Source organism: Colossoma macropomum, unplaced genomic scaffold (assembly GCF_904425465.1).
Source record: "Colossoma macropomum unplaced genomic scaffold, Colossoma_macropomum, whole genome shotgun sequence".
Taxonomy (NCBI): Eukaryota; Metazoa; Chordata; class Actinopteri; order Characiformes; family Serrasalmidae; genus Colossoma; species Colossoma macropomum.
In genome coordinates, this window is record NW_023494792.1 from 51,077,573 (window position 1) to 51,090,859 (window position 13,287).

At 37.3% G+C, this 13,287-nt stretch overlaps 1 protein-coding gene across 3 annotated transcripts in view; it reads right to left on the reverse strand.

Moving 5' to 3' along the window:
* Positions 1-13,287, reverse strand: part of tfec (transcription factor EC) — a 61,394-nt gene that overhangs the window by 15,764 nt on the left and 32,343 nt on the right. The window contains exon 1 of one of the 3 annotated variants that reach the window (XM_036577497.1): positions 284-438. The exons of the other annotated variants lie outside the window; for them this stretch is intronic. Coding sequence (XP_036433390.1) covers positions 284-340 — 57 coding nt within the window. The 5' untranslated portion in view covers positions 341-438. Of the gene's footprint in view, positions 1-283; positions 439-13,287 lie in introns of those variants that run through there. 3 annotated transcript variants of the gene reach the window in all.

Consider the following 13,287-nt stretch of genomic DNA (forward strand, 5'->3'; position numbering starts at 1 on the left):
TCTGATACCAGGTATCGGTATCAGGATGATATCAGCAGAAAATGCTGAACTGAATATTGGAGGGGAAAAAAGAATGTATCTGATCCAATGCAGCAGCAAACTGTTCTCCCATAAAAGTTTAGCAGCTTATTAGCTCTGCGTTGCTAAGAAGCAAGCATACCCCCTCATACACATACACCTTTCTGAGAAAGGTTCAAAACATATCTTAACCTTGCAGTGACATCCAAATTTCAATTTCTATCTCTATCTTTCTCCCTCTGTCTCTGTACCTGCAGCCACCTACCGGCAGTAGCTGGACCTCAGTGAGGGAGATGACTTTGACCACACAGCAGCGGCTCATGGCTCCAGCAGAAGAAGTGAATGCAACAGCACAAAGTGTCCCGAAAACACAAAAACCAAGCTTCCTTCGCACTGAAACCTCAATGAAGAAGGAGCTGCTGTGAGTCAGTCCGGTGTGTGTGCTCTCAGGCATGGAAAAGAAGAAGGATGAGTGTGTGTGTTTGTGTGTGTGTGTGTGTGTGTGCTGTTTTCCTGAGCTGTGTATGTTGAAAACCAGGCCCAGAGAGGAAGACATGACACATCAGCATGCTCAGCACCACGGCTTCCTCTGTGGGTCTTCACTCCAACACCAGCCATTAGCCAAAGGCCTGACGGAGGCACAATTTTAGGTGGACGAGAGCAGGACAGAGAGAGGGGGGGATGAAGCAGTTTTTGTGTGTTCCTGGTTCTTTCCTTTCTGCTAGGCCACAGATTCTTACTCAGCAAATTCCACTCACAGGTTATCTCTCTGCACCCACACTAAAACACGCACACAGGCCTACTGTATTCAACTGCACACAAAGTATATGTCAAAAATATACTTTTCAGGGTCTTACCAGGTCACACATGCACACATACATACTCGGGAAGACACCAGAGGTCAGATAGTGCAGGCATAACACAAGGAAGTGGGAGTCAACTCTTTCATTAAAGCAATAGTTCGGCCAAAAATCTGATTTCTCTTTACCACCAATGCAGTAAGAACATGTTGCATGTCTGTTTGATTTTTTACTTTTGCACTTCTGACAATGTACGATGTAGGAGAGGGTTGTTGAAACATCCCCAGTTTTACCAATTAGTGATTAGCTACATTAACTACACGGGTGATAACACTACTGTGCACACTCTCATCCCTCCTAGGCTGAAAGGGGAAGTTTAAAGGCTTTGACTGAAATACTGATTTTTTTATGTAACAAAATCAGATTCTGAGGTAAGAGAGTAAAATTTTACAAAACTCCGCAAAGTGGGGCAGGTTGTAACAGCGGAATGATTCATCTTCGACAACAAACTTGCTCAGTGGATTAGCAGTGGATTTTTGCACTATTGTCGCTTGTAAAAGACAAATATGGCAATCTTATATGAAAGTTTAGCCCTATTGGCTCTGGATTAGTTATCCGGAGAGGTGTTATAATTTGAGTGATTACAGATGAGATCTGTGATTGTAATCCAGTGTGAATCTGCTATGTCTGTAGTTTTCACAAGCCTGCTGAGAAATAATAAGTGTGTGAGTGAATTTTTATAATTTGCGAAACTTGTAGCTCCCTCAATACAGTAGTCCTGTTCGAATCGACACTACAGTAATGTAATAACAAAAACAGGTAATGGAAAATGGCACCTCCACTTTTCTTTCTTTTTTGTGACCCAACGACAAGACTAACAGCTAAAATTGAGCTGATTTGACCCAATTCCCTAGTCTAGGTTCATGATAAGACTAATGATATACACAACATTTTTGGTGTTGGCTGGATTACAAGACAAAGGAAAATAATATCTCGAAGTTAAACTCTTTCATTAAAGCAATGCATTTTCTGTGTATATTTGCCATTTAGCCCCACATTATGTTGTTATTTTCTGAACTGTGGTGCCTGTCGCTCAACACTGATGTAAACATCCGTGCAATGGTGTTTCATACCAGACTATTTGGGGTATTTAAGGAAATTACACTGATCTTTTGTCCTGTATAAACTGGCCAGTCAAATCATGCACAGATGACATTACCGAAAATCCTTTGCTAAATCTAGTCCAGCTCGAATAAGGCTTTTAAAAGGTATAGCACAAACAAACACTAAGTCATAAAGGCTGAAACAAAAAGTGTTACAGCTCTCTCCAGTATCCCCTACTGTTATTTGTAAAAATGGCCAAAAATTTAGGATTCAAAATATTTCAAAATGCTGCTACTATTTTTAGCTATACAACTTTGTTGTGTTACATTTCATAGGTAACAGTATGTCTTACGTTGTCAGAACATATGTAGGTCTATTTTAGATGACTTAACAGCTTGACACAGTTTGATGCAAGAGTGTGGTGACTTAGGCATGCAGTTTGCACAATGCTAACTGAAAACTATAAATGTCTGTTACTTAGCTTCAACTCGTAGTTCCAGTGCAAAACTAAAGAAACAAACTTCAACCACTAAAACATGTTTTGGATAATCGACTATGTTTAGGCTAGGAGGAAGATTGAGTGAATTTGATTTTTGGCCGAACCTGAAGTAACTGTTTTTCTGTGACTACACCATAGTAAGAAATCTAGCTTGTTTAACAAGATGGTTCTGACGTGTTATTATGTTCCCCCAAACATGCGATACAAATGTGCTATGCTGTGTTTTAATCAATGAGTCAAACTGAATTTTATCAGCCTGAGGCTGACGAGTCCTGGATGATAATGGCAGCCATGTAAGGCAGTAATTGCATTACACACACTACAGAGTGATGAATCACATTACAGTGATCACTGTTCAGATGATAGCTGAAGTGCAGCACTTTTTCCCAAGCATTCAGACTCTTCTGAAGTGTTAATAGTGAGAGTCTGCACTCTGCACTTGGCTGGGCGTTTGTTATTGGCAAAATTCCCTCAGCTGCCTTGTTTCCTGGACTGAGAAGAGAGAAATGCTGAGGAAGGTTTCTGGTAACACTAGAAAGACTTTGAACTTGTATTGCACATATTTATATATATATATTATATATATATATTATATATATATATATATATATATATATATATTATATATATATATAGTATTTAATGTGTCTGCTTTTTGTCTTTATTACAGCTTCCGTTATTTTTGGGCTTTTGGTTTTTTACATAAATCTGCAGGGATGTTTTTCCACACCTCCAAAGTTAAGTCTTAGAATTGGTTTCATTTTCTGCTTCTCACAATCCAAATAACCACAGCATTTCAGATGTCCGGTTTCAGTGCTCCAGTGTAAATGTTTTAAACTCTAGTTTCGGAAACTCCTTTTCTTTTGATGTTCCTTTGACTTCACACTTCCTCATTTATCCCCTTTACTCTTTATATCATATTTATCAAATTTGCAGCCAAGTTGGGAGGGTGAGGGCTGGCATATCCTTCTTCCGAGACACATGATGCCAGCCACAAATTGCCGCTAACATAATGTTAATGGACACCTCAACATGCTTGGAGGAGAACACTAACTGCCAAATCTGTTCCATCAGCTAACAGATGCCCATGCTAGCCAGCATCAACATCTAGATTGCACCACCTGGGTCATTTTTTATGGCCCTTTACATTGTGTGAACATTTCATGATGAATGGACTGATAGAAATGCTTCAGCATGACTGAGAATAACATCTCTTTACATGAACTTTCTTATTCTCCTGTAAGTTTCTGAGGTTTTGGTCTGACAGCGATGATATATATGCAGGTGTGTGCGTGCGTATGTGAGTTTGAGTGTGTTTACCCCCACTGAAAGTTCTGCTCAGCCGTTTTCCCCCTCACTCTCTCAGGTCCCAGTCCGAATGCTCACCTTTGTTAGTCCCACATAGAGCATGAATAAAACATGAGCTACTTCCTGTAAAAGTTGGTCTGCTTCAGAGACAAGACTTCAAAGTCCAGCTCACACTTCTGAGGCCTGTTTTATCCAAGTAGAAAAGGAATGCATAATAGCAGCTGCACTTTAATGATTCATATATAAATTAAATATTACACCCGTTTTTACTGTATTACGGGAACGCCGATCTGTTCCCTCTGAGCATACAGCTGCTATTGGGTTTACCAAGAGAAATACAGTACTATATGTAATATGCATACAACATTGGACTTTCAAAAAAAGTCCAAAATGATGTATAATTTTTATATCTACAGTATGTTAAGACTGAAGAAAAGCATTCAGTTCAGTTCTGTCCATGTGTTCGTACTCTTTGGCACGCATTCAAGTCTGGTACAAAAAAGTGTATTGTGACAGTCCTATTATTAATGACGAGCGTGCCCTAAAGGAATGAATGCAAAATGTCCTCTTACATTTCATTCTCAGCCACAGACAGTTTATTCCTGGTAACGCTCTGTGTCACTTCCATTTTGATATGGTTTTAAAGATAGACAGTACATGTCAAGTTCCCTTCCAAACAATTCATGGGCCAAAAAATCAAGAGATAAAAAAGAGAATTACATATATTACATGTAGCTGGTGACATAAAACCTATTGAGGGGTTTGAATGCTTGCAGAGAGATGAGAAGGAGCCTAGTCCAGCCAGTCATTTCAGAAGAGATGCAATTAGGACTCTAATGCGATTTTGCTCTAAATCAGTTAAGCTGTGCCTGTGTCAGGGCTGACAAGGCGAACTGTTCACAGGCACACCTTAGAGGAATGCAACCAAATCTTTCTCCTTTTCCCATCCTGAGGCCCTCTGCACAGCCAGATCTAATTGTGGGGTCAGGGCAGGCATTCTAATGGTCAGACAGGGACTCAGTCAGTGACTGTAAGCACTCCGCAAAAAATCATATTAATTAACAGTAAAAGCATGTTTTCTTAATGATGGGAAAAAATCTGTACAACTACAGTCATTTAATTTCTTAGAAATACTGTCTTATTGTAATTCAACAGCTTCACTAGTTCAACTAATTATTCTGGCATGCAATATTTTACAGTAGCAACCATTAAAATAAACTCAAATGTCTGTGGAATGAAAGTGAATCTGCATTCTATTTCTGCAAATAAACAACAGCAGTGTAAAAATACAGTGTATGTATGGTTTATTTACATGCATTTAACCATCAAAAAACAGGCATTGAAACAGGCATTAAATTCTAGATGTACTTTTGGCAGTGAAAATACTTTTTTAACAAGGCAGAGGAGGGTAGTAACTACTCATCTACTCAGTTAAATGTGCTTAAGTAACATTTTGATGGATTTGTACCTCTCTTATTACTTTCAAATGATATATTGATTTCTAGACAAGTATATTGTGAAGACAATATGCACTTGATTTCATTCTGTTCTTTTTTAGATGCTTTAGTGAACTGAATTTGTAATGTGCATGCAAAGAAATTTACAATTTAACAACAACTGACTGCAAAAGAGTTACAAAAGGTATATCTATTTGTACATGTTACAGTGCACATGAATGTTTAATTGCTAAAGAGTTCTTAGCTGTTTGCCAATACCAATGCCTTTTTTTAAAACTATATATAACTGTGTTTAAAATAAGGGGGTCCTTTTTGCAAATGTACACTTGTATATATAGAAAATAAAAATAAATTCACAATGAAGAATGAAGTTCGTATCTTTTGTAGTGGATGCACCAAAAAATAGCATTTTCTGAGAGAGGCTTAAGTTACAAAATGCAGTCCCATCCCAAATTTAGATTTTCTACATGAAAATAAGTTACACTTCTTAATATACAATTACTGTTTATTTGCTAAATTTAACACATTGGAAAAAATGAAACTACATAAAAACGTGGCCTGTCCAAATGTTATGGCACATTTTATATTTCATGATTTGTAATATTCTTTTTAATTTCTAATATGTTAAACTCAGCAAAAAAATTATTGTATTAATAGTGGAACCATTTTTGTTACTGAATCATATACAAGGTTCTCCATCACTGAAAAGAAGCATTTAACCATGTAAAGAACCATGTAAGCTTTCAAATCGTTCTTTGTCATGGTTCAAATAACCATTGCCTTTCCTAAAAACCCTTGACAAACCTCTTTTTTTAAGGGTGTACTCTACCAACCCCTGGCTGTAAGTGGTCCTGCACCTCTCTTAGCTCACCCTGCTTGTAGGCCCCAGCGGAAACACTTCATTCAGTCCAAAAACAGCACAATGATCCCAAAACCACAGGCGAGAATTTGTTTGAGGTTTGTCTACCATGTCCAGTCTGCAGCCTAACGTCTTTATGTCATACAGGTTGCTCACTTTGTACCCATACTGTGTAAGGATCACCCTTCAAATCACAGAGTGACCAGACTGTGTCATATGACTTCCCTTCACACACCGGGCCCAAAAAAAGCACAGCACCCACAGAGCAGGGGCTTATGGGTAAGCCGTGCTTTTGAAAGAGGCTCTTTATCTGGGCTTAGCTAATCAGTGGTTTGTAACAGTGAAAATGGATTGGCCCGGTCTGAACTTCTTAGGCCGATGTGGGGAAATTCAGCCTGGTCAAAACGAATGTGAATGTCGAGGCTCACAGTAGTGGGACTTCCACCTTTTATGTGATTGCGGATCAGCTTGTTAAATGACACAACAAGTTGTTGTTGCATTAAAATGCAACATCAGCAAAGCTTCAGATGTTGTCAGCAAATAGCGCTTCTTCATAAATGCACCTTCTGCTCTGCCACTGACTCTCTCCTGTCCTTCAAAATACCATATATAATGCATCTGCACCCAAGAGCAGTGCTTAAGTAGCGTTGAAAACTTGTATGGCTTATCTTTCACTTGTCCGACAACACCAGTGGAGCCTGTATTTAAAGCCTATCAGGAAGAATGTGTGAACCCTGTACAACACGCGTGCCTTATAGTCGGCCCAGACTGTTTTATTTTAAGAGCCGGAGCTCATAGGTCATTGTCGGGTGAGATGTGAGATGTGTGTGTAAGATAGTAGAGGACAATCAGTCCATTTTATTCCAAATGTCAGGAAAGATTAAATAAGAGGAACAAATTGGCTTTTAAAAACCCGTCTGTCGTCTTGTCTGATTTGAAGTGCCTAGTGGATGTGCTTGAATGTTGATTTATGGCTAGTGCTGAAAGTGACATCAGCTCGATCAGAGGCTGACAGTTTGTTGCTGATGTGGAAGAATGTCTGGAAGTTTTTATTAGGAAACTGAAATTTTGAATTTGAATTTCAGATTTTTTTTAAGTCATTTAAATAACTTTATGTTACAATTTCAACTTTGTATGACTTTACATACAGACACATACATAAAGTTAAATATAGACAGATTGTCACTGTCAGGACAAAAACTTTCAAATCTCCAAAAAACCTTACAGGAAATAAACAAAAAAAACCTTTCTTAACTTGCAGTGTAGCTTAATGTGACAAGATTTTATTCTAAAATTTTAAAATTAAAACAAAAATAATAGAATCTTTTTGTGATAAGTGACAAAAAACATGTATTTAACAAAAAAACAATGTATTTAAAGTTACCCAGTATTTACAGTTGTATGCAACAGTTTGTGCACCCCTAATCAAATTAAATGTTTTGTTGATTTTCTAAGTAAAAAAAAAGTTAACACATCTTCCACAGAGAACACACTTATGCACATTTTGATGCAAAATAATTGTTTTTTAACATATTTGAAAATAAAACATTAAATGGCACATTTTTACATGTTAAACAAAAATTTGTAGAAAAATGCAATATTTATGCTTGTTACCTGTATAGGATGTATTTACTTATTTTCATTCAGAAAATCTACCAAACATGTCATTTGACCAGGAGTGTTCAAACATTTGCATACGACTGTAAATATAATGTTTTACAATATTTATGACAAAGTTGTTGAAAGTTTTAAGTTTCACTTTCAAGCTGAAGCTTTCTTCTGACCTTTGGTTTAAAGTCAAGTAAAATATATTTAACTTTTTTCAAGTGCACATAAAGTGCATTTGTGGGCTAAATTTGCAAACCACTGTTCAAAAGCTTTTGCTGGACATATATTCATTACAGCTGTAATTAAATTGCGGGAAATTAAATAATGCAATAGCCATTTAATGAGAACTAAGCAGAAAATTAGATCAACTTTGACCTTACCCGAACTAATAATACACGGTTAGAGCTAAGACAAAGGGCTGCTTGTGCAGTGGACTCTTTAAGCCCATGCCATCTGAATAAGTATGCGTGTGTGTATGTGTGTGACTGTTTGTGTGTGACTGTTTGTGTGTGTGTGTGTGTGTGTGTGTGGTGAGTGGTGGAGGAACTGTCTACACCGGATCTATTCTTCATAGCACACACACTGAGGTGAGAAGGCTGGGTGTGTTTGGGTTGTGGTGGACGTCCTGCTCTGAGATCAAGAGTGATTTTTTTAACACTACAATACAGAAGCCTTTAGTCATAACTGTGACACTTCATTTACAGCAAACACAAATTTCTCTCTCTCTCACACACACACACACACACACACACACACACACACACATACACACACACACATGTACATTCAGAGGAAATAGTATGCTTATACTTAGTTCTTGTTATAGTATCTGTCGCTGCACCCCTTTATGACTAAACTCCACTAACCCATCCTCATATTAATTCTGCTGACCCATCCTCATATAAATTCTGCTGACCCATCTTCTTAAACTAAACTCCACTGACCTATCCTCAAATACTAAACCCCTCTGACCAATCCTCATTTACTAAACTCTATTGACCCATTCTCAAATAGTAAACTCCACTGACCAATCCTCATTTACTAAACTCCATTGACCCATTCTCAGATAGTAAACTCCACTGACCAATCCTCATATACTGAACTCCATTGACCAATCCCCATATACTAAACTCCATTGACCCATTCTCAGATAGTAAACTCCACTGACCCATCCTCATTTACTAAACTCCATTGACCCATCCTCAGATACTAAACTCCACTGACCTATCCTCATATATTAAACTCCACTGACCCATCCTCAGATACTAAACTCCACTGACCAATCCTCATATACTAAACTCCATTGACCCATTCTCAAATACTAAACTCTACTGACCAATCCCCATATACTAAACTCCACTGACCAATCCCCATATACTAAACTCCATTGACCCATTCTCAAATAATAAATTCCACTGACCAGTCCTCATATACTAAACTCCACTGACCAATCCTCATATATTAAACTTCACTGACCAATCCTCATATATTAAACTCCACTGACCAGTCCTCATATACTAAACTGCAGTGACCTATCTTCATATATTAAACTCTGCTGACCAGTCTTCCCTCATATACTAAACTGCATTGATCCATCCTCCTACATTAAACTCCACTGACACGTCCTCATATATTAAACTCCACTGACACGTCCTCATATATTAAACTCCATTGACCCGTCCTCACATATTAAACTCCACTGACACGTCCTCATATATTAAACTCCACTGACCCGTCCTCATATATTAAACTCCACTGACCCGTCCTCATATATTAAACTCCACTGACACGTCCTCATATATTAAACTCCACTGACCTGTCCTCATATATTAAACTCCACTGACCCGTCCTCATATATTAAACTCCACTGACACGTCCTCATATATTAAACTCCACTGACCCGTCCTCATATATTAAACTCCACTGACCCATCATATATTAAACTCCACTGATCCGTCCTCGGATTGTCTTTTCCTTTAAGTCTGAAGAAGTATAATAATTTAACTCACTTTTCACTCTTGATTGTTCTATAAATACTCACTTGTATTGTGTTCTGCACAATGTTTGGAGCGTAGATAATGCAGGGGCTGGACCTGAACGCTCTGAAGCCCCCTCTGGCTTTCATGCTACTTAACCTCCGCCGTTATGGCTAAATCAAATGGCTCGTAATATTCCTTCAAAGATTAATACATTAATTGTCCAATCCACTTTTGAAATTGGATCACTGTAATTTCTCTACTACAGAGCACTCGCTTTCCACTTTCCACCCAGTCCCCTCGTTCTAAATTGATTAATCAACTGGGCCTGAGTTTCATTTGAAAGTGTGGTGGAAGATGCCAAGGCTGGCTCTCATGCACTGCTCTGAAAGACCGGCCTTGTCTGTCTAGCCTGGGCTTGAGTCTCCTCCTCTACTCTCCTTTACTCCTGCTCACATCTGTCCCACTACAAATCTCCGCTGATTTGAAGCACATCAGATAAGACTGTGTTCCCTGTGGCTGAATTAAGTAAGATCCAGCAGAGAGGGAGAGGTCCACATACTCAGTGATGGCAGGTGTATAACAATAACTCTTTAAACAACAGCACAGTTACTTTTAAGTAGTTTGTCATTTCAGGCTCACTTGAATCAAAATCATACCAACCATTATAATGAGGACGATAAAATAATGAGTTTTCATTATTATCATTATGTGACAGTACCATCACAACCAATTGTGTGATAGTTTTTACTTTTTGTAGGGTTGTAAAGTTGGTTAAATCTTGCACTTTTTAACCCAGTTGGATGCAATGTACTTTAAATATATAGTCATATGCAAAGATCAGTCATGTTTTGTTGATTATCTATCTGAAAAATAAGTTAACACATCCTTTCAGGGAACAAATATACTCTTATATGACCAGGGCCCACCAGTGGGGCCAAGGTTTTATTATACACTTGTATAACTTAAGAATCACTCAGTCAATTTGCACTGAACTCTCTGAATTACTCTGAATTACTGAATAATAAACCTTAGCATGTCACAAGCCTGAGATTTTAAAGGGTTGAATATGACAGTTTCTTTAAATTTCAATTAACACATTGGAAAAAATAAAACCTAAGATATAAAATGTGACATAACCCCCTCCCCCCACCTTTACTGGGCTATGCTACATCCAGTAAATAAACAGTAATTGTGCAGTAATTTGTGCAGAAGTGTGCTCTATAGAGGATGTGTTCTTATTTTCACTTAGAAAATCAACAAAACGTAATCTGATGAATATGCATAGGACTATATTGACATTGTCATAACAAACCTTTTTATCTTTGAAATGGTAACTGAAGAAAAAGTGTTCTTTAATTTAATATAATGTAAGCTATTGTGAGTTAAAGTAACAAGATTTCATTCCAAGTAAGTCTGGACCGTAGTTCATTTGACATGAAATGTTCAGGCAATGTAAAGAGCAGCTGGCATTTCAAATGGTGTAAAAAAAAGTTTAAAACCACAAAAAAGTAACATTTTGATATAGTGATATAATGAAACTGTCTAGTTTTGAGCTAAAATTCTCAAACAAATACACTTAAAGGCAGCAGAGCTTTGTTTAAAAAAATTAAAATTGTACAAATTGGCCATAAAGAAATAAAAAAAATTAAAATACCCAACTCAAATATCAGTGCTGATTTAGATTAAGATATTTACTCTGAGATACACTGTTGTTCAAACATTTGGAATCTCTAATTACATTAGTGATTTGTGGGAAAATACAAAGCAGAAGTTGAATTCAACATTATGGTAATCATTTATTATAGAGGAGAAGTGAAAAAGTGAGGGAGGGGGACAAACCAAAAATGGTGAAATGCTGGCAAATTTTATGAAAGGTGAGAAACAAAAACATGAAGGGAAAAAAGCTTTTAGAGCTACTAAAACCTATCCTTCAACAATACTATAATTGTCTTAAAACAATTTTTTAAATGTTTTTTTTTTTCCTCTGAAAATCTGCACATTAAAAGTTCCTCTAAATGAAGGGTCACCCATAATCTAGTATACACTGCCTTTTGCTTTACTTCTGTCTTAATCAGCACTGATATCTGAGTCGGGTATTTACACTGAGAGACACTGTTGTTCAAGCATTTGGAATCACTTGTCATATTAATATTTGAGGAGTTTTATTCCTAGATGTTGTGTATCCATTTGTAACAATTTTGGCTATGATGAGTTTTTGAAAAGAGTAAGAGCTGATATACATCACAAAAAAATGAAAAATGGTTTATAATCCATATTAGAACAAAACCCTTTGTTTGTTATTCACTAATAACCTATACAGTGTTGACTTTTGCAGTGTTGAAATATTATAAACTACATATCAAAATGTAAACTGATGGTTTATTTTATAATTTATTTCACAAAGTATTTTGGGAACAAGAATAAGTTGTGACAAGTATGTTTAAAAATATTATTAAATAATAAACTATATATTTTTATTTTTTTGTAACTTTTTGTTACAGAATTAAAGTAAATAGCTATTTAAGCAACAAGATTTGGTCAACACTTTTCGAATAAGAATTCATATTCTGCATATTGAATTTATTATCAGTTAATTCTGGAAGCTATCCAGCTTTATCAATTGTTATTAAAACACTAACAGCTTTATTTATCACATAGAAACCTATAGAATATTAGCATCATATTAGAATCATTTTATATCTGTGCCTGCAACAAAACTGGTTCATATTACTGAAAACAATGATGCCAAAATTTTGCCAAAAAAGAGTTTTTTCTTAATTTCAGCACTTCATGCTGATGGTCATCTGTAGATGCTTTGTAGATGTTTACCTTGTAATTATCTTATATTAATAGAACCATAACATCTCCCTGATCCTTAAGACTCACTCTAAAGCTAACTTTAACCTCAGCCCAATACCTATACCTAACTCTAGCACTTTTACTGATTTACTCTGCAGGTAAGTTATGGGGGGCCATGCATCAAAATAAAGTATGACTCATTTTCTTTTACAGTACAACTCCATATTGATTCTGAAATGACAACATCCTCACTCATTATCACCAGGACACAGAGATAACAACCAACAGCCCAATCAGTTGGAGGGAATCCCACATTCCTGAGAGGCTTTCACTCTCCAGTTGTATTCGTCCAATCATCTGGAGTGCTTCATTCTGAGCTTTGCACCTGATGCTAACGTGATGTGACGCCTCTCTTTTCATCACCACAGGATGCCCCTCAGACCAAAGGCCTGACTTAAGACCTATTACCTGTCATGGCTTGCCCAGGTATGGGAAATCTATGAAGCGCAGTCAGATTGGGCCCAGGTCAGGGTGGGAGGCTGTGTGCTGGAGCATTTAAAGCTTGTACCAAATCGTGAGGTATGTTAACCCCATCACGTGCTGCAAGCTTGATCTCTTAGGTTGCAGAAATTGAGTTAAGAGTGTATAGTTGGAGTTATGAGCGTAAGTGGGACTAATTGCACGTGATGTGGTGGGCCACGTCCTGAGTTGTGCTCTTTGACATCAAAACCATTCTCAGGCTCTGTCTCAGGGCATGGAGAAGGTGAACGGCTGATAATGCTCGAGGGAAGGAATGCAGCATGTACACATGCACCATTGTTTACACATAAACACACAATTAAAACAGCACAGCCCA